Source organism: Engystomops pustulosus, chromosome 2, assembly GCF_040894005.1.
Source record: "Engystomops pustulosus chromosome 2, aEngPut4.maternal, whole genome shotgun sequence".
Lineage (NCBI taxonomy): Eukaryota > Metazoa > Chordata > Amphibia > Anura > Leptodactylidae > Engystomops > Engystomops pustulosus.
This window is the reverse complement of record NC_092412.1, coordinates 52161123-52183829: the sequence shown is the minus strand read 5'-3', so window position 1 is coordinate 52183829 and position 22707 is coordinate 52161123. Positions and strand designations below refer to the sequence as shown.

General features: G+C 41.3%; 1 protein-coding gene across 1 annotated transcript; it reads left to right on the top strand.

Annotated features, from left to right (window-relative positions):
• Positions 1-3025: 3025 nt before the first annotated feature.
• Positions 3026-14269, top strand: LOC140117662 (keratin, type II cytoskeletal 8-like). The gene is made up of 9 exons (XM_072134593.1): positions 3026-3430; positions 7505-7713; positions 9820-9880; positions 9966-10061; positions 11039-11203; positions 11357-11482; positions 11633-11853; positions 12570-12625; positions 13473-14269. The coding sequence occupies exons 1-9, from the start codon at positions 3080-3082 to the stop codon at positions 13673-13675; spliced, it is 1488 nt and encodes a 495-aa protein (XP_071990694.1). The 5' UTR covers positions 3026-3079; the 3' UTR covers positions 13676-14269.
• Positions 14270-22707: the final 8438 nt, after the last annotated feature.

The following is a 22707-nucleotide window of genomic DNA, read 5'->3' as shown; positions in this document are numbered from 1 at the left end:
GCGAGTTATTTACAAGCTATTGACTAGCCATGAATCTAGGGCTGAAAGATAGACATTCAAGTGCAAAAGAAGAGGACAGGCTGCACATAGCTGAGATTGCATAGTAAGCAGGTGCTGGATGACAGGTGTAGTACCTGCTGCAGGGCAGGTATGTAGTACGTGTGCCTGCTACACCCTGCTACACCCTCTGACATATCCTGCACCTTCCGCTCACTGCTCACCACAAGACCTATCACTAATAAATTGCTGCCTACAGGCCTTTTCCCTTCAGATAACAAATTTTTCACCTTGTTTAATGACAGGTATGTAATTTCGGATGACAGGTAGTGGATGGCTCTGCAGAGCATGTAACAGGTGATTATACTATTGGTGTTACATAACGGAACGTGTCCTCAGTAGATAACATCTGTCTAATGATCCTCCATAGACTGCTATAGTATGTCATATGGACAATAGACCCCTGACCTGACCCAGGCCTGTGTATGCGGATGACCTGCTCAGGTAAAGTGATACACCTGTCATTGATTCCTCACAAATTAAAGGATGTACCAAACCATAAAGATGACAGTGTAGTTCCCCATGTCACATGGTTTCAGATACAAACTAAAGCCTGCTGTCTGTCTGACAAACCCCCAATGTGCGCTTGTGGGACTTACTGGGCCAAACCAAGAACTTTTTAACTGAACTGGTCTGTTCAGATCAGTGATTCTAGGATCGGTCCAATAAACTCCACTATCCTTTCACAGGATAGGTAATCAACATCGGATTGGTGGAGTTTTGACACCTAATTTGCTTAAAGGACATCTACCACCAGGATGAAGGATTGTAAACCAATCACACTGACATACTGTTGTGTGCCCCCTCTGTCCGGATCTGTTCTTCTTTAAGATTCCTATGCCCTTGTTTTTAAGAAAAAAGGGTTAAACAAATATGCATCATTTTAAAAGCCTTTTCTTTGCAAAAACCAGGGCATAGGAATAAAGAGAAGAGCAGATCCTGCCAGAGGGGGCACACACCAGTATTTCAGTGTGCTTTGTTTACAATCCTTCATCCTGGTGGTAGATGTCCTTTAAAAGGGTGCAAGGCTGCAGTACCTTGCACCACCATTATACAGTAGGTGGAGTCTTCTCAGTTCACTACAGACATTTTTGCACTGAGGAAGACCAGAACAGCTAACGGACCCCATAGATCTGATAATGAGGTATAGGTAATCAGTATCTAGTGACCATCCAACAAATAGACCGAAGAAGTGAAAACACTCACTTTCCACTAGATTTGGACTTTTACAGGGGTTTCTGGGTCACACATACATTATGCAAACGACCCAAACCAGGAAGTGGACTTTTGCTAGGTTCCCTTCCTTGTTTTTCCCCCTTCTGTGTCTGTCTTTCAATAAAGCTTCGGGCAAGTGTTACCCCCACCCCTTCCCCTTCCACCCCGCACCCTTTTCCGTTTTTACACTTGGTCGTCGCCGTAAGTGAGATGCAATGCGTGTTTAGTTAGGTCAATTGAGCGAGCTGTGTGCTAGTATAGTGTTTTCATGGCACAGTTGAGGATTATACTCCTGTGTGCTGTCAACACTACGTGTGAATCTTAATTTATTGTATATGTCATGTATACACTGAATGTCTGTTGAAATGTATGTAACTCTGACTTATGCTCATTCAATAAAGCCCATAGGTCATAGCATCCAGATGCACTAAGGACTTTATATGTGCATTAACCTGAAAATATGAAGCCCGTCTTGTATAAGTAATGTGCATTGGGACCTCATGGCTCTGCGATCATATCTTCACTTACAGACCCTAGTAGGTTATGAAACAACCTATACATATTTACCACCTACTCCCATAGACATTACCCAGGATATCTCTCGATTAAATTCCATAGCTGGCTGATACCTTCGGTGACCTATGGGTTCCAAACCCAAATCAGTAGATTCCCAGGTTACTTTTAATCAGAGTTGTGAGTTTTGGAACTGGTTCTGGAGCAAAAGTATGTCTACAAGATCAAATCTCAAGATTCCTGTGTGACTGTAATAGTAGTTATAATCACTCAGAAAGTAACATTTTAACCATTGCTACTTATTAACAAGGGGAAAACGTGGTGACAATCCCTATGGATTCCATTAGGGATACCTGCTACCTATTCCATAGTCTATGAGTGATCCGTGAATAATGGTTCTGAGTGGCACATGCGCTACTTTTTGATGAAATGGATGCTCAAATAAAATAGCGTCCATGTAGCGTCGTGTGCATCCGCCCCCTTAGATTGTGAGCCCCATTGGGGACAGGGACTGATTGGGCAAGCTCTGTGTAGCGCTACATAATCTGTGTCGCTATATAAATAAAGAATTATTATTTTATTATTCTAAATAATTAATTAGCTAGTTATTGAATAATATATATATATATATATATATATATATATATATATATATATATATAGGAATTATTATTATTAGTAGTACACATTTCCCACCATGTCCTAAGTCAGATCTTTTCTGCAAGTGAAATCTACAGAAAGTAGCAGCATGATTTGTATATTTTCCTCCAAAAAAGCACAAAAAACTAACTTTTACAAAACTTTGAAAACCAAATGTTGCAAAAACAAAACAAAAAACTGCCACAAAATATAGCATGTCACATGAAAATGCACATAATACTGGAGCAGGGGCGCAGGAGAGATTAGGGAGGTTACATTTTTAGTCCATTTCTCACTTTTAAGAATTAAAACATAAGATCTTGGAGAATCACTAGTTATAGGACTAGGTTACAGAAGCAGATACCAGCTGCTCTGTGTTTTGGGGCTCCCTGTTCCTCATATGTCAGCAGTTTTGTTTATTTGGGTGTGTGTAGCCCCCACACACACCCGTCCAGACAGTATTAACCCTTTGTGCGGGGAGCAGGGGGACGTGCCAGGCACGGGCAGGTGACAGCCCCGCCCCCCGGTGCCCAGCCACTCAGGTGCAGGGTGCGGGCTGCCCCCCCTGCTGGCTGTGTATATAAGGGCAGCCGCTCCCTGCGCTGCACATCTTCTCCTCTAGACTCCTGCACCGCAGTCACCAGTTGTAGCCGCCATGTCCATCAAGACCACCAAAGTGACTTACCGCACCAGCAGCAGCGCCGTGCCCCGCAGCGGCGGCTTCAGCAGCTACTCGTACAGCGGAGCCCCGGCCGGCGGCAGGGTCAGCACCGCAGCCTTCAGCCTGGGCTCCAGCTATGGAGGAGGATCCAGGTTTGGCAGTGGCTACAGGTCTGCCTATGGGGGTGCAGGTGTGGGCTCAGCTGGCATCACCCAGGTCAGCGTCAACCAGAGCCTGCTGGCCCCCCTCAACCTGGAGATCGACCCCAACATCCAGCAAGTGAGGACCCAGGAGAAGGAGCAGATCAAGACCCTCAACAACAAATTCGCTTCATTCATTGATAAGGTGAGTGAGAAGCACCTGCACGCCTGGCATTGGGTGCCATCCTGCACCCTCACCTCTGCACAACTTCTTACATAACTCTTCTACAAGTACTAACTTTACTGTTGCTAAATATTTATACAATATTTGGTATCTTCTTATCTGTCACTTGTCACACATTTGATCTTTGCATAATATGTAGTAATATTTTAGTACTATAGATACTATAGACCAAGTATAAAATAAGTATTTTAGTCACAGTTTTCATTGGGAGTTGAAGTTATTTCTGCGTTTCAGAATTTTGATCATATCGACGCTAGTTATTCTTTCCTAATCCGGTTGTGTTACAATCAAAGACTTTTCTTGAAGTATATGGCGGTATGTCTGGCACATTATGAGAAGTGACAGCCAGTGCCACCCTGGGTCACACCCTCTCCACTGCTGGGACACTGCCACATACCAGACACGGCGACCATTGACCTCCTAGGTAGAGCTCATACACACCTATCCCTCTACTAGAACATTCTCTATGTACTGCAGGTCATGTACGGAATTCCACACTTTTTTGGCCATAAATGGGTCAGGACTAGCACATATTAGACAATTTCATTTTCCGTACCCGGTACAAAATGGCGCTCTTCTCAATAATGTATTTCTATAGAGTTGTGACAAAAGAAATTGGCCTCACATACACCCAAACATGACCATGACCCAGCTTTTCAAGATCCCTGAATGGCATTACCTATCTCTATAGTGCTAACCCCTGTAATCTTTCAGCTTTAATTCTAATTATTTAATATTGAGCTCCATCTGTTTCAATACAAGAACTCCCAACATAGTTTGATAGCATGCGGCTGTATAGGGCATGCTGGGAATCTGGTTACTGATCACCTATATATATCTATAATTACCATACACTAGTAGGTGTCATAAAGGCAGTTATTATTATACTCTGGGTGCAAAGGGTACAGGAGCTCTAACCTTTATATTATGTTATATGACATATGTGGCTAAAAAGTGTTAACTATTACAATATACAGAGTTTCTGGAAAAAGCTTGGTGGCAGTTATGGAAATATAAAAATATACTAAAATATAAGGTGTGTCATTAAATCCTAAAACTTCTATGATTTTCATTCGGATAGCGCTCATTTTAGAGCCATATGGATTGCTTTTCAGGACTCTAGAAAAGTTGGATGTAACATTACTAGTTGGGGTCATTTACATTGGACACATACCATAGCCAGGCATGCATGTATATGGAGGGGAGTAACAGCTGTTGGCTGAACTTTTCATGCATATCATATGGAAATAGTATCAATAATACTACTTAGTTCTATTAAATGGGAGCAATTCCAGGGTAATATTATCCTAGCACAATAATAGGGGCCTCTGTGTAGGTATTGCATAGTTTCATAATCCGGTCCCCCCCTCCAGGGCATGCACAGGTAAATGCTATCAACAGAGACTGTCCGGGATATGCAGGATCTACTAACGTAATTCTTGCCGAGTTCCTTTCCAGTCTGACGGATCTCCTTGTATTGCAGTGTTTACCGTCTGATTTCCAGCCCCAGGCACTTTTCACTGTGCACTAGACAATGGCCCTAAACTAGATCACTATAGTATATATCCCAATAATATGTGTGTTATACCTTATATGGAGACAAAAAGCCTGCATTACTGATGACTGTGTATGCCGCCATATGGAATAGGGAGATTTTTATCCAACACTCATAGGGCTATGATATGAGTGCACTTTCTAATCTCAGGAGTCCAGTAGGCGGTCCTATTTACTAACTGCCTTCCTTTCCTGTCTATGTTTGTATATGCAGATGACTGTCTGTGAGTTGGACCGCCCATTGGACCCCTAAGCATAGGATAAGCAGGGTTTTAAATGATTAAGTTATATTTATATAGAATTTTCTATTATGTTGAATCTGTTTAGCTTTGTCTTCTCTATAACATACTAAAGGCAGATCAGTCTGTATTATCAGTGCCCACCTAAACATTATCTTCATTTAGGAAAGCTTGTTGAAAATGATCTTGCCTTATGTAACTACAAATCCAGATTCATGCGCATAGCTTCTAGTGGCTAACCTCCAGCGAGTTTACAGTCACAGATTCTTCCTTTGGGAAAGCTGGGTGACCATAAGCTTGCTTAGTGTGACTACTATGAATGGCAAATCCATAATCATAGGCTAGGGATACATAGTGCAAACCCTGCTGGTTATTCACCGCAGAACTGCTAGGGGCTAACCCCTGGGGATTAACAGTGTCTTCCTTTAGGAAAGCTGGGTGACTATAAGCATGCTTAGTGTGACTACTACGAATAGCAAATCTATGCATATAGTGCAATCCCTGCTGGTTAACCACTGCAGAACTGCCAGGGGCGAACCCCCAGGGATTTACAGTAAGTGTCTTGGGAAAGTTGGGTGATTATAAGCGTGCCTAGTGTGACTACCATGAGCAGCAAATTTATCCTCATAGGCCGCGGACACATAGCCAATCCCTGCTGGTTAACCACTGCAGAACCCCCAGCGATTTGCACAGGGTAGTGGATGGGTTTCATATCGGCCCTATCCAGGTTACAGATTGTGAGATATAGGACACTGGAAAACAAATATAAGCCTGACAGCTGTCATACACTCCCGATTTACTACAATGACTTATCTGGCTCTGCAAGAATTTCTTCCCCATCTGTCTATTTTAGTAGGGAGGGGTGCAGCTACTTACCTGTAGACATTACCATATAGGGCAGTGTAAGTAGCCTGCACCTTGCTGGCCCAGTTCATGGTCCTGTACACACAGTCTGATAAGACAGAGTACACAAGCGCCGAGGATAATGCGAGCATTCAGACCATGACACACTGTACTTCATACACCGGAGCAGGGTTTATGTATTCACTAACTCAAGACCTGGAATCTCTTTGTTTCTAAGAGTAAAATGCAGCCAGACTTGTCCCTCTTCCTCCGACACGTCACTGTTTATGTTATCCCCTGTCCTGAAAAGTCAGGGACACCTCATTACTATTCTCTGGGCCGTGATAAGTTCTGCTGCTGCCAGGGCTACCACATGGACCTTGGCTGAGTCCGGGGGTATTCCCTTCTCTATTTGGAAATTACCCTGGTCTAAATGTAGGATTTTGGAAATACCTGTTATATTTATTACTTTCATACCTATTCAGCCACTAGGGGGAGTCCTTTTGTCACATTAATGTATCGATATATATATTTTACCAGAGATACTGTTTTTATATTTCTCAATGGAATATACTTGGCATCGTGAACCGAATGTGAATGGCCCCATTTGATCCCAAGGAATATAGAGGTTCAATAACTCCCCTTTAGATCAGTGGGTCTAATTGACCCGATTCCCCATATTGTATAATCTCTCTCCATTTGACATGGCAGAAAGTTGAACTTTTTCAGGGTTTTTTTCCACTACTTAAAACTTCAAAGCATTGGTTAGGGAGCCAGATGAAATACATTTGTCTTCCTTCTTTAGAAACAGGAAAAGTCGCCTAAGACATTCTGTATAACACATCTTCCTGGAGCCTTGACTCCTTAGAAATGGGACTTATCCTGTGTCTAAGTGGCCTGAAGTTATTGTTTGTATCTAGTGTCCCTATGACTACATCGGGAAGACACTAAAGGGATGACTTGAACCCAAAAATATATTTGCAGCCATCAATTTTAGCAGGAATAGATTGTAATATTTGGGTAGTCTTGAGAGATCAGTATCTTGTGGAAGATCCCATTTCTGATGGGTTTCAGTTAATTGTACTGTTGTATGGGTGGCATCATTGTAGGGCAACAGGTGCTCACCCATCCCTATGGTTATAAGTGATGTTGACCTATGGTAGGTACAGCCTGGTGTTGTTCAGAAGTATACTGCATATTGGCCAAGAAGCACAACTCTTAGATGCCCAATAGATGTTATATCCAGGGCCATAGCCATCATTGGTTTTACTTGCATCTTGTAAATAATATCCTTGTCTACCGTTATGTTGGCTAATAGTCCAGGGTACTGCCTGATGAATATTTCTGGTATAGCCAATAAGTCATGAAAATATCTTATACTATATCCTGTCCTCTATAGGTACGATTCCTAGAACAACAGAACAAGATGCTTGAAACCAAATGGAGCCTTCTCCAGAACCAGAAGACAACCCGCAGTAACATAGACGGCATGTTTGAAGCTTACATTAACAACCTGCGCCGACAGCTGGACACCCTGGGCCAGGAGAAATACCGCCTGGAATCTGAGCTTGGAAACATGCAGGGTCTGGTGGAGGACTTCAAGAACAAGTGAGTACTTCAAGGCCACCGACCGCTAGCCTTCTAGATCCTACAGAAGGACAGCTTCCACTTTTACAAGTATCCTGAAATTTATATGATCAATGCAAATAGATTATACCTTGAGGTGCAGAGGGTGTGGTTGTAACTGGGCCCAAGGGGCTTAGGGGACCCATAAGGTGTCACTTTCCAATATGACTATTATTATAAACCATACATTTTAGTCGGAACCTGGCACAGACTTTGCACTGGGGCTTTAAGTTAGGCCACTGTTTGTAGGTAGGGCCCCCTGTGGGTCATGTAATGTGGATAAGAGGGGGCTACCCTCTCAGGCATCCAAATCTTTGATCATAACATATGTAACCACCTCTTGACATATCTTGGAGCCTCTTTTCTATCTCTAGTCTTTTGCTTGTTTCTTGGTTATTTTTACTCAAATTCCATTGGTAAATAGGTGTAACCTTTCCCTTTGTCACCAGGATGTGTACTTGGGACACCCTCCACCTAGTAACACCCAGTTGTCATTTATTCATAAATGTCAAGTTACAACAGATGATGCAGAATTGTCTTTTCCTAACGGGAACCTTCCACCATGATTCTACCTATAAAGGTAGAACGGGTGGTAGGTGGATGTATGGGATGTGAGGATAGCCTTTTTAGAGCTAAACCTTTACGTCCCCGCTATCTTTTTGAAATCTTTATTGCCTTAATATGTACATTTTGTAAAGCGGCTACTGGGGAGTGGAGTAGCCGGACATGAGGCTACACCTCGCAGCTACTCCACGCCCCAGTAGCCTCTTTGCTCCTCCTACCCTGAGATTGTAGCTGCGCACCCTCGTCCGAGAAGCCGGACTTCTGCGCAGAACACAGGCCCGCAGCTGCGCGGCCACAGCTCCGGAGCTACTGCGCATGCGCAGAACTCTAGCTTCTCAGACGAGATCTGCGCGCCAAAGATCTCAGGGTAGGAGGAGCAAAGAGGCTACTGGGGTGTGGAGTAGCCGCGACGTGTAGCCTCATATCTTGCTACTCCACGCCCCATTAGCCACTTTTCAAAATTTACATATAAGGGCAATAAAGATTTTTAAAAGATAGCGGGGACGTGGGGATTAGCTCTAAAATGGCCTATCCTCACGTCCCATGTATCCACCTACCACCCGTTCTACCACTATAGGTAGAATCGTGGTGGAAGGTTCCCTTTAAAGAAAACAAGTATTAACTAAAATAGACACTTGAGGAATGGTGACAGATCCCGTTTAAAGGGGTTCACCAGTATAGGACTATATCAGAATATCAGTGGTGGCAGTGGGACATAAAAGATCATAAAAGATCTGCACTACATGGTTTGTTACCTGCACACATAGAGCTGTAAGTCCATCTGTCGTTGTCAAGTGACTATTTGCAGTTCCCGCGTTGGCCATTATTCCGAGTATGGAGCTAGACTATGGGCTCAGTTTTTTGCTGTGGTATATACTGGGAATCCCACTGGTCTCCTATTGGAAAGGTCATTTATATCACTTTCCTTTTAACTTCAAGCTTGTTACATAGATTTCCCAGCGTATTGTACTGGCAGGTAGAGGAAATATCAAAATTTGGCAATTTTCCATCCTGTATTCATATGACGGTGGTAGTTGTTAAATACCCATATCCGAGAAGAAATAATCCAGTGCATGCCCTAGTTTGCCCCAGAAATAAAAATAACCAGTAGATGATCTTCTAACCAGTCAGCTGGACAACTTGTCTTTTTATGGTCACGTTCCTTACAAGCCAGAATGACCTCAGACGGCTTGTTCTACACTTATGGTGATATAATCTCAATCTCCTCATATCACCATCTATCTTCCTGTATGCCTGTGTGAAAGTATTGTGCTCCGAGCTGCAAGATAAATAGGAGCACACAACTCCTTAAGAAAGGTTGACGAAAGTCTTGCAACCATAAATGGCAAGTCAGAAGCTGGTGCCCAGAACAGCATGTCTGGAGACATCATATTGAGGAAAGTTCTGCCAACTTTTATGTAATGGAAAAGTTTTATTTTAAAGTGACAGCTACCTTCTTCCCTGTACTACTAATCATTTGTATGAAGACAATTTCCTAACAATGGATCTTATTGTTTTCTGCAGATATGAAGATGAAATCAACAAACGCACTGAAATGGAGAATGAATTTGTCCTATTGAAGAAGGTGAGAATTTAATGGAATATGATATATTATAGAAGCCAAGTGTTATTGTATTCCTAGATTAATGAACTGAGCCCTTTATATGCAGGATGTGGATGAGGCGTACATGAACAAGGTGCAGCTGGAAGCCAAACTGGAGGGGCTGACAGATGAGATTAACTTCCTGCGCCATCTTTATGAGGAGGTGAGAGCTGTGTTTTTTCTGCTTTACATATTTTCTAGAATTTGGAAAATAAATGTTGACTCCTTGATACCTAATACTGAAATTGGTAAAAAAGATTTTTTTTTAAGGTCAACTTAGAATATGACTGAAATTTTGTACTTTTTTAAATTGGCACATGGTTCAAGGGCATTTATTTATTCTTTTATAATATTTGCCATATATCAAAAAGTAAATCAAATAAAGTAACCAAGTAAACCAAGTAAATCAGCTGATTTTGATCTGTGAGAAGTATATGATGCATGGAGAGAAGCTGATTTCCCCTGATATGTTTAAGGGAAATCTATCATCAAAATCAAGAGTGATAAACCAGGGACACTCAGTCATAGATCCAGGCAACGTGACTATGGAAATCTTCTTATATTTATTATCTATGGCCTCCTTCCTTCTAAAAATGTTAAAGTATGCTAATGAGCCTGAAGGGCTCTGGGGGTGTGACCAGAGCCCTTTGTGCTGTAGATTCAGACTCTTAGACTCTCCCCCTCTTTCTCACCCTCTGCCTGATGTAATCCTAATGCAGTACAGGAAGTTTTAGCACACAGTAGGAGGGGGGAAGTGCTTATAATCTAGTATGTGATACATGAAGAGAGGCTGAACTTTGTGATATGTTTATGTCATGTTATGAACAGGACTTCTGTGTATAAAGCAGAGTAAAATTTGCTCGGACTCCTGAGAGTAAGAGTCTTACATGTGGCACACTTATCTATGCAGAATCACCTATTCTAGAAAAATATCTGAAAAAAGGTTCAAAATATCTGCTTTCCTATTTCAATACTTCTCCAGCGATACTTTTTGGGAAGGGATCTATAATCCTGGATTTGGCACGGTCCTGTTTCTAGGTCCATAGATGGATAGACAGTCAAGGAGTTCTAGAAAATTGATATTGCACTACTGATGTACATATGACTTGTATGTTTAACCTGTACTTGTCTTACACACAGGAACTTCGGGAGCTTCAGTCTCAGATCTCCGACACTTCAGTTGTTTTGTCTATGGACAACAACCGTAGCCTTGACCTGGACAGCATTATTGCTGAAGTGAAGGCTCAGTATGAAGATATTGCCAACAAGAGCCGCGCCGAGGTGGAGAGCATGTATCAGATAAAGGTGAGGCTACTTACTTATTAGTAGTTTTATTAATAACTTATATAGTTAATGTTATACATTGTATTTCTATTTGTACATCTTTATATAATCTGGAGAAGGAATATTAGCTGTTGCTTGTGTATCTCAGTCTGACCTTACGTTTTTTGTCAACAGTACCAGGAACTACAGGCATCCGCCGGACGTCATGGCGATGATCTGAAAAACACCAAAACCGAAATTAGCGAGCTCAACCGTTACATCACACGGCTGCAGTCTGAGATCGATGCTCTGAAGGCACAGGTAGGTTAAACACATTCTACAATATGAAAGGTTGAGTAATGCCAAATATCTTGTACAGTATTACTATATCCGTTTAGTATAATATTAACTTTCATATAATAAAATGGGAAGAATCTGAACTGTGATATTTTTTTATGTGGATTCCTGCAGCGTGCAAACATTGAGGCACAGATTGCTGAGGCTGAAGAACGTGGAGATCTGGCACTGAAAGATGCCCGCTGCAAGCTGTCAGATCTGGAGACCGCTCTACAGAAGTGCAAGCAGGACATGGCTCGCCAGCTGAGAGAATACCAGGAGCTGATGAATGTCAAACTGGCTCTGGATATTGAAATTGCCACCTACAGGAAACTGCTGGAAGGAGAAGAGAGTCGGTAAGGAATAGGCTATATATATTGCCTGCACTGCTTGCAATTTATTGTCCCGTACCTGTTAAGAGGCCTACTAAAACTATCCCATCATATACTCTTACTGGGACCTCTGGCGATCAGTTAAAAATCTGAAATCCTGACAAAGTAACTCTTCAGTCTTCCTGCAGCACCCCTATAAGGGAATCTAAGTACTATACATTGTGCCAGATTTATTAAACCGGCTGCGCCAGTTTTCTGTCTGACTTGGCACATAAAAAAAGAGCATGCAAACTGCTTGCACATGTATTTAAGTGTCTGCACCAGCTTGTGTCGCGGTTTCACTGTGTCCGGCAAGACAGAAAAATGTGCACCTAAAGGGGCAAGTTAGTGTTTATAGTGCACCACTTAATTGAAGACTGTGTGTGCCAGATAACTGAAGACCGTGCGCCGTTATTCAATTATCTGGTGCACCCTTCACATTTGTTAAGCAAACAGCACTTTTACCTCACTTTTGATAAATGTGGCTCATTGTCAGTTCAAATCAAGACAGGACTAGTCTTCCAGTGACACTCTTTGTAACCTCTCTTCATTTGGGATAAGTACCCACAACAGAGTACCACCCTATAAACAGTGAATTTTTTTGGATTTGGTAGAGTTGGGGATATATAATTCACTTATATATTCCAGCTAGTGATGTATCTGCTATATAGTGATGTATCCTTCGTATTCTTGTGTTTCAGGTTGGAATCAGGAATTCAGAACCTCAGTATCCAGACCAAGACTACCGGCTACTCAGGTACTATACTCAACCACTCTTGTCTAGCATAATAGAAACGTTCCATTTTTAAGGGGACATGTAGAGTGTCTATACAATGCCATGTTGGTAATATAAGTTAGGAGCTGTAATAAGCTCATTCCAATAAATAGTAAGTCTATTAAGAAATTCCATAGTTTTTACTCCTGATCAGAATGTAAGGGAATACACATGATCAACTATGAATGAAACATATGAAAGTTGTATAAAGAATAAGAAACAAGCGTCACTTGGCAGAGATACACTAGTGGGCATGAGTGGCACTTTTCTAAAAAAAAAAAAAAAAATAGCAGACCATTGAGGTTGAAAAGTTGGCCATTCATCTTTCGGCACAATAGCATGTCTATTGTATTTCCTCGCCTTCCTGTTGAGGTCATTGTTCCTCTCTCTGTGGGATCTCTTAAGTCCTGTCAAGTTGGCTGTAGAGATTTAGGTTACGTACTGTTCCTTGCTTGCACAGCTTGAAATGGGGAAGTGCAGTGTCAACACGAGAGGCCTTTGTGCAAATAATTCTTCTATACTAGTGTTGTAGTAATGAGACCTCACTGGGAAGAGCCAAGGTCTTAAAGGTCTTTTCACATCTGATAAAGCCATGTCCTATTGGAAGGTATACTGTCGTCCAATATGATTTTCATACATCTTTGCTCCAGGCTATTGTCTGTACAGTTTCCACTGCGATTTATGATAAACCAAGGGTTTACAGTGCTAAACCAGCGACACTACAACTTAAAAGCTACATATGCAAAATTGTAGGGAATAATTCTACACTAGGCTCTCTCCTCTAAACACATTAAAAAGTTACACTTTTTTTCTTCATTTTGTCCCATAGGAGTTAGTAGCGGTTACAGCGGTGGACTGTCCAGCGGATTCGGTGGAGGACTTAGCGGTGGATATGGAGGCAGCTACTCGTATTCCAGCAGCTCCACCCCACTGGAAACATCTAGAACCAAACGCAGCATCGTAGTGAAGACAGTCGAGACCAAAGACGGAAGAGTATTGTCTGAATCTTCAGATGTCTTCACCAAACCATGAGCACCTTTACCACAGCTGCACAATGCTGTCCCACGGCCAGGACTCTTTCACAGATGAGCCTTCTCCAAGGCAGAAATCAGGACAGTTTGGGTAGATGTCTTAAAAAAAAAAAAATTAACCAAATAAATCTTTTACTAAACCTGGACATTTTGGAACCTAGGAAGTGCTGCCCCAGCTAGTGCCATAAGAGGTGGCACCTTAATTGCATACAATAAATGGTGCTCTCCCAAATCTTACTGTTTACCTGTTTCTGAAGGTGGGAGGATAGAGGAGATAGACGTGTGAAAGAATGGCCTGTTTGATATTTGTGAGCACATATCCCCAGCAACTTGTACTGATTCCCCCTCAGCAGGCTCAACTTAAGGTGGGCTTGGATCTCTGTGGGTTCAGCTGTGTTGTCTTCTCAAATCTTTCTTTCCTTTCTTTGCTTTCTGTGCATTTCTTACAACAAACTGTCTGCAGAACAAGAGCTAAGTAAACCCTCTTGCAATGTGCCTTATCATCCGTCCTTGCTGGGTGGATACTGGAAGTGCTCATCCTGTCATGCACCTTCCAAAAAAATTCTAATAAATCTTTTATGTTTTTAAAAACTCACTCTAGTTTCCAGTGAATATCTCTGCATGCTTTTAAGCTTGGTTCGCTCCTAGTTTAAGGATGCTTGGTTTTAGAGTTAAAATGTATCCACCAGATCAACCTCAAGGACAGTGGATGGATAAATAACGTGACTTAAAGGAATATTTGAGATTAGTTACCTTAAACCTCAAGTTGTATAGTTATGTGTGGTGGGATTAATGAAGTGTATAAATCAACTTCCACACGTCAGTGAAACTGGAGACACCCATCTATACACAACTCTTTCGGGGTACTTGCACCTCATCCATACCGAAGTGGATGGCTGGATAAGACAACGGTGTGTCTCTCAAGTAACGAATGGTTCACCATGAATTGCATCTCAACCAGCCACCAGAACTGAGTTGGAGCAAGAACCCGTAACGTCTATGTGCAGATTGTATGTCTCTTATTTGGTTAGAATGAGTTACACTCCAGAAGATGGGCAAATTATAACGACAACAGGTTAAAGTGTACAATGTATACAAGGGTTACATACAACCTAGTCCCAGTGAAAGTTGAAAACAAACCCACAGCTACCCTTAAAGTCTAACACTGACCTTACACACAATAATGATCATCTGCAATACAGCCAACTTTTAATACCATGGTTACATGAAAATAAGACCGTGGCCCAGATTTACTAAAGGCCGTGCATAAGTTTTCTGTCTGACTTTGCACATTCTTTTATGTGCAAACTGCTTGCACAGGTATTTAAGAAGTGTCTACGCCACATGTGTCACACGCAACCCTATTGTGTCGTGGCGGCACCTTTCTTCACATTCTTTATGATCCTAAAGATGCACAAGGTTATTTTCAGGGAATGTCTTATTGACCCAACCGGTTGAAAAAGTGCTGTCTTCAGTTGGGAGTCTGTTCCTTCTGGAATAGATATACTGGTTTTGCTTAATCCCAGATGTTATTACTTGGTGTTAAGGGGGCTGCCTTTCAAGGTAGCAAAAGGAGACATGGCTTTCCACCTTGGAAAACCTATTTGCATTCTTCCCAGATTTCCCACAAACAAGAATTCACATTTATTGTTGGACAACATCTGCATAATCATAACCCGATTGGCATCAAGAATTTTTTGTGGCTCAATTTCCATAAACTATGGTACATTTCCCAATCCCAATTTTTATGAGCAAAAAGCAAGATTTTTAATTTAAACAGTCGTGTCAACCATTTCTGTAAAATCCTTATAACTGACCAAACCCTGAATTCCATCAATGTATAAAGAAAACGCAACATTTATTCAAAGACGGTCATATCATCTTAAATTGTTGTCATACCTTTCTCGTCCCTGAATTTAAAGGAAATCCACGGCATGATAAACCAGGGACACTTACTCCTAGATCCAGGCACTGTGACTGTGGTCATCTTCTTATATTTGTTATCCATGGCCTCCTTCCTTCTAAAATCAACTTCTATAATTATGCTAATGTGCCTTAGGGGCTCTGTGGGATGTTTTACTTTAGAAGGAAGGGGGCCATGGATAAGAAATATAAGATTACCACTGTCACGGTCCTTGGATCTATGAGTAAGTGAACCTGGTTTCTCATATATGATTTTGATGGTAGATTTCTTTTTAATGTTAAATTAGAATCATCGGCATTAATCTCTCATGTTTAGAACTTTTCTTAAAATAGCCCTTATTGTCCGCACTTCCACAGGTAGTTGCTCCTAGTGCATTTGTAGCGCAACTGTCAGTGATTTAATCCCATCAAATGTTCACCCATGTCACAACCTGTGGCCGATCTAAATGATCTATTTATACTATTGTATGGTGCGGGAATGCTATAGCAATAAATGCTGCTAGGTCCTATTTGAAGGGGAAGCTTTCAAAGCTTGAAAAACATTGCTCTGGGTATTATTTTCAGAGAAACAGATGATCCCATCAGCATTATTGGGGTCTAACCGGGTGGTCAGGAGGTCGGTCATAAATTAGAGATGGATTGGTATAAATAGAGGGTAAAATGAGAAGAGATTATGAGATGTGAAAGACCTGTCTAAAATGTGTTTTCAGGGCACATATAAAACAAAGTTTAGTATTGAAATAATTGTTCAGGCAGCACATTCCAGAGAATTGGTGAAACTAAGGTCTTAGAGATGGAAGTGCCAGGTTAAGATTGTAGAGTTTATCATTCATAGATTCTAGAGTACAGGCAGTCCCTGGGTTACGTACAAAACCGGGTCTGTAGGTTTGTTCTTAAGTTGAATTTGTATGTCGGAACTGTATATTTTATAACTGTAACCTCAACCACATTTTTTCCGGTCTCTGTGACAATTGGATTTTAAAATTGTTGGATTGTCATAAGAACCAGGATTAACCATAAATCTTAACTACAGACACATTTAATATCTGTTATAGTTGTTTTTGTAGCCTGGGACTAAAGTACAGTAAATTACCAACATCCAGAGGTCTGTTTGTAACTAGGGGTCATCTGTAAGTCGGGTGTTCTTAAGTAGGGGCCCACCTGTATATTATTGACATAATAAAGACCATGGGCAGGGTGGTAGAATGAGATGTACGGCAATGTAGAAAACATAGTTGATAAGGGAGATCAGTGACTTCCACAGACTGGAGGCATCGTTCCAGCATTTGGAAGTAAAGAGGACACAAAGTAAGGCTTGAGGAACCTCAATTATTTAAGCAAACCGTAAGGAGTTTTGACAGAACAGTTTTTATGAATTTTAAATAGGGTATGTGTTGAGCACATAAATACATGTATACCCTGGGAATAGGCCTAATGGGACATTTCCTCATGGAGCTCCTCATGACATTGCCCTCAAAACAAAAGCATGACTTATCACTGAAGATGCAAACCTCTATACAAGCCTAAATTTTGGTCCTGCTCTGCATAATGAAAGGCTTTGATGCCATAGTTGGACATATTTTTACAAATCTGCCATAGGCAGGCTAGAGAGCCCATATCCGGACAGGAATATTCAAATATAAAACATCACTTTTATTGGCTCAACTAAAAAGGGATATTGTATGTGAAATATCCAAAGGGACACTTGTTAAATAGTGCACATGGGGAATATGTGTTTAAAAACACAGTGCATTTCAAGACTATTAGTAACTAAGTAAAAAATACATCTTTACATCATGCATTCCAAGGTTTTTTATCCCTTTCTGATACTTACCTACATTCTGTACAGTCGCAGCTGGGCCGGCCATCTCTGCTAAGCATCTTCATCTTTATCTTAGATACCACTGCTTAGCACTGACATGCACATTACATACTCATCTTAACCAACTAAGTTAAATGTCATGCGCGATCATGTTTGGACCTTAGGTCAGCTGATTTACTGATCAGCTGACTGAAGGGCCCGTCGCCGCGCATTATCATTGGTTGGTGCCAGTAATGACACACTTGCTTTTATACGCGGACATGCCGATCCATCTTCCGTCATCGGGCAACGCTCATTGGCCTCATCGTCTGCTAGCCTGCTAGGTGAGCCTACGGGGTGACAAGTTCAGGGGGCCATTTCCTTTGATTCTCTACCATTGGTCATCAGCATCTTTACTGTGGGAGGGGCCATATCTTTATATGGTTGGCGTTATGCCGACGCGATCACAGTTAGCCCATAACCCTGCTGAAGCCTGTTTACTGGCGAAACATGTCGGGGGGCTAATGTTTGCCTAATTTTAATGAGCAGTGCAGAGCATCTATAGTTAGTCAGCAAACAATTCTCTTACCTAAAGAGTCATAGACAGTCAGTTTACTGTATACTACATAGGATTCCAATAATGGTCACTGACTAATCTCCTCTATAGGTAGATCGTGAAAGTATTTCACTTCACTTTAGATAGACCAGTTGTTATAAAGAATTCAGTCAGCTATCACCATCTCATATGACAAATACTGAGTAAGCTGTCCTATGTGATAGACTCAATGTGATTGGTTGCGACGGCAGCTCATTTGGTCTCTAGTGGATTATAGTGGCCTGTTCACACTATCTCGTTTTTTACCATCAGCACTGAGCTCACTGCCTTCCACACAAGCCATGATAGGATTATGCTCATAGCTGAGAGAGCTGACCGGTCCAATTACTACAGGGTGTATAGCTCCTTGACCTCTCACCTTCCAAGGTTGTGGGTCCATTTTTCCCAACAACCGGATTACATTACTTTCAATATATTATCTACTTGACATCAATCAGGTCACAGTTCAGATCGTATCAACTGGTCCCCTTTGGTCATGTACCACACTGGATCCTATGTTTCAATATCATACTCCATGTAGCTGACTAAACTTGAGATGTAAACTGCACTGTGTTTTTAAACACATATTCCCCATGGGCACTATTTAACAAGTGTCCCTTTTGATATTTCACATACAATATCCCTTTTTCGTTGCGCCAATAAAAGTGATGTTTTATATTTGAATTTTCCTGTCCGGATATGGGCTCTCTAGCCTGCCTGTGGCAGATTTGTAAAAATAGTGTTTAAACCCCTGCTGTGACAGTAGGTCCGTCTTTGTTAGTTTTTGTCATAGTTGGACATATGGCTCCTTCTGGTGTTTTGTGTAGACCTTGTTTGGTGCCTTAGTCTTGGTATGTCATGTCCAATTCCACTGGCAGGAGAAAGGATTACTCCACATCATTTTTTCATCCATCAGAGGTTTGTCTGTGGCTCCAGTAAGTTGATACCCTTACAACCACAGGGGCAGACATCCTTGTACAAAGCTAACATCTCAGCTGCTGGAGTGTTAAACCAAGATCTCGCAGTTCAAGCGTTCTGTCCATCTAAGTTTGTGGCAACTTGTGATAACTGGCACATTGAAGAACAAGAGGCATTGCACAATCATAAAACTTGACTTGTTCTGATTATTGAAACTTCATGTGGCTAAAACTGTCTGCCCCTCCCACATGCCACATTTGACAGCTAGCTTCTTCATAGTTTGAAGACGTTTGCAGCATCTGTATAACTTTCAGCGTGTCCTTCTTCTTGTTGCAATTTAAACGTTGAGTTGTCTATATAATCCCAAAAAACTTTTAAAGGAAACCTGTGGACTACCTGTCAGTAGTGTTCAAAACTATTGACAATGTTATATTACAGACGGTCCCCTACTTAAGGACACCTGACTTACAGACGACCCCTGGTTAACGACGGACCCCTCTGCCCACTGTGACCTCTGGTGAAGCTCGTATATAAGTAATGGAGTGAAGCAGTTTATATTTAGTCGGATTGTTATGCTACTTGCATGATTAAGGGATGCAAATTTTAATCTCTCTGACTCTTCTCTGCCAAAATTATCACTACCACTTTGGTGTTACAGGTATACAGTGAATTTTGATTTTTTTTTTGCTATAAGAATGGAAAGATACAAACCTGTATTTTTAGATATCCAATAGTCTAATATTTTAAGATGTCTTTCCTAATCACAAATTTATGGGAATTGATGGAAATTTTCTGCAGTTTTCAGATTTATATCATTTGCTTTCTTTTACTACAGACACGTTGATGTTTTGATCTGTAATGAAAGAAATGGACTCATGATGGACTTATGATTATCCCACCATAAAAGTGGGTGGCAGGTAATCTTCTGTGCAGGCGCTGATTCTGATCTGCTTGTTAACCGGGTAAGCATTTTAATAGTGGTTTCCACTTCACTGTATCTATTAGTTGATTCTCATGCACTCAATCTGGACACTCGCCTTTTGGTAGTGTACAATGAATTGATTCCCCCTGTTACTCAACTCTATGACACCTGCTGACATATCGTACGGCTCCAATCTCACCTACAGCCTGGGCTCTCATACACACCATATCTTCAGAAAGTACTTTCACTCTTCTTCTAATATCTGGAGCACAGTGATCAAAGTCTTTTGTAAATTGGTTATCTGACAAGTATATTTGACTAGGGGGCACTTAGCTTGGAGACGTTAAAATTCACAGAGCAAAGGTTGAACATGGTGCCATTTATTTGAATAAGGGGTACTTGGTTTAGGATTATAGAGAAACACCAATGTAAAGGACCTATAAAGTCAAAAGTCAAAAGTTTTATCAATCCTTCTTAGAGAACAGATCTATTAAACACCAATTCTACATGTGTGTTCTACATTAGTTCAAACACTAACTTTAATCTTGCCTAAACTAAACATAATCTGTGTGCTGTATCAACATTTCCCCTCTGAAAGAGCAAAACAAATTAGAGGCCGAGTTAGAAACCTTTATATCTTTGAACTGAGTGCAGGCATACGTTTCATTATTTTTCCAGTTCTAGAAAATTCAGTACGCCTGTGGTGTTGGTTTGCAGTCCACAGCACCATTACATGACTTGGATTTCCACAATTTCATCAAACAAATAATGCCGCAAGTGAATTGGAGCTGAGCTAGAATAACTAAGCTTGGATAGAAGTATGGGTATGACATCAATATTTTTTAACAATATTGAAAGATTCTAGAAGATCCGGTGCCCATATAAAGTCTACTCCAGGTATGGCGTGGCTTACATCTGTGCTATAGCTTGTGCCAGAATCTTGGCTAGACAACTGGCATACAAGGCATGATAAATGCCACCACTGACCCATGCAGTTAATCATCTGGATCTGGAGTTCTTCTTTATAGTCTTTGAATCAAATTTGCCAAGCCTCTCATTTATGGTGGAGGGTCCTTGAGAGCACAAGTTTGAGGGCATCAAAATGTTTCCTGATATAGGGATGAGAAGTTTTACAACATTCCTATAAGGGAAAGACTGGGAACAGACAGACTAAAGCTGTACCCACCAAATTGTCCCTATCTACTACTGCAAAACCACCCTAGACAATGACCAGCAACTGGGTGACAGTCCTTGCTTAACTTTAATGCTTCGTGCAGATGGCCATATGCTTTATCCAGGTCGGAACACAGGCAAACACTCCCCCCCTCTCTATAGGAAGTTGAGTGGCCAGCTGCAAATCTGTTCTAAAATACTAGATAGATAGGACTATCTTTGACTGTGCAGCTGATCGGCTAAGTCAGATTTCGGTGAGACAAGGTGTGCATAGGTGTGCACTAGGTGTCATAGACCTGTATGGAGGACGTGATATGGCACACACAGCCGTGTGATGACACCAGTGATGACACCAGATTAAGTCAAGGTGAACAGAGAAATCAGTCAAAAACCTAGAGAACAACAAAGTACCAAATCAATAGACAAAGGGATAACCAGGAAGACAAACCAAAGGCTTGGAAGAAGTCAGATATACACAGACAGAAAAATGTGAAGTATAACAATCACTGAGTATAAGTTCCCAGGACTTTTTATTGTCAGAATCCTGTTTTAATCGTTGGTAGGATAAGGATTCTGTCTATCACAGCAGGTTAAATTGTAATGAACCAGAAAGGGCACTGCTGGTTGGTGTGCATAATGAATCAATACTGCTAGAAAGTAATAGCAACAGCTATATAGTAATATTCACACTAGTCATAACAGAACAGTTTATTGGTGCATCCTCAGCCGAACTATGTTAATTGAGGATTATGCCAGCCTAGATATTACAATTCCCCTTTGAAAATATTTTAGAGGGTTAATATGTGGATTTTCAAGGATTTTTCTAGCCTGTGGAACGGTTAGTAATCTTGTTATATTTCAATATAATTAAAATTTGATCATTTCAATATATAACCTAATACCTACCACATGAGTCAGCTGAATCTAGATGATGATTAGGTCGCTTAGATAAGATTTCATTTCCTTGTATTTGCATCATGGGGGAATGTAAGGGACACAACATCTGTGACTACAAAAAATATTATCAGTCAAAACAGTCGTGTTTCTGTTCTGCGTTACTTGGGCAACAATTGTTGGGCTCAGCTACTCGAGCTTTTTCAACCTGACATAACAGATAAAGCGGTTGGATACTTGAGGATTTTGCTTATATATTACTAGGCATTACCTCAAAGATCTAAGCTTAAGTGATCGTATCACAGCAGAGCCAGCAATATTTATTACATTCTCTATGAAAGTCTTGTATTTCTCTGCAGGAGGTAATATCTTATAAATAAACGTGAAGTTTTTGATGGTCTTAATGTGGGTTATATGAGTCACAAAGCCTAGTTTCTGGGGAATATCTTACCTTTTTACGGGGACGGGTTAAGGTTGGTGGAGTTCACTGGGAGAAAAATAGGTTGGGAGCCCACCCAGGGCTCCCAATCCCCCCTTTCCCCTCTACCCACAAGCACATTAGTTTCCGATGTTATACTACTATAAGACATTGGAAACATAAGTTTAAGACTATACTGGGCCTGTGCTGTAAAGAGATTCTGGCCTCCACGCAGATGTTGCACTTGATTAGTCTTGAATCCAGTACACAATGGGGGTCATTTACTTACCAGGTCCTGTCGCGATCCAGCGGCGTGTTCTCCGACGAGGATTCAGGTCTTCCGGCGATTCACTAAGGTCGTGCGCCTGATGTCCACCAGGTGTTGCTGC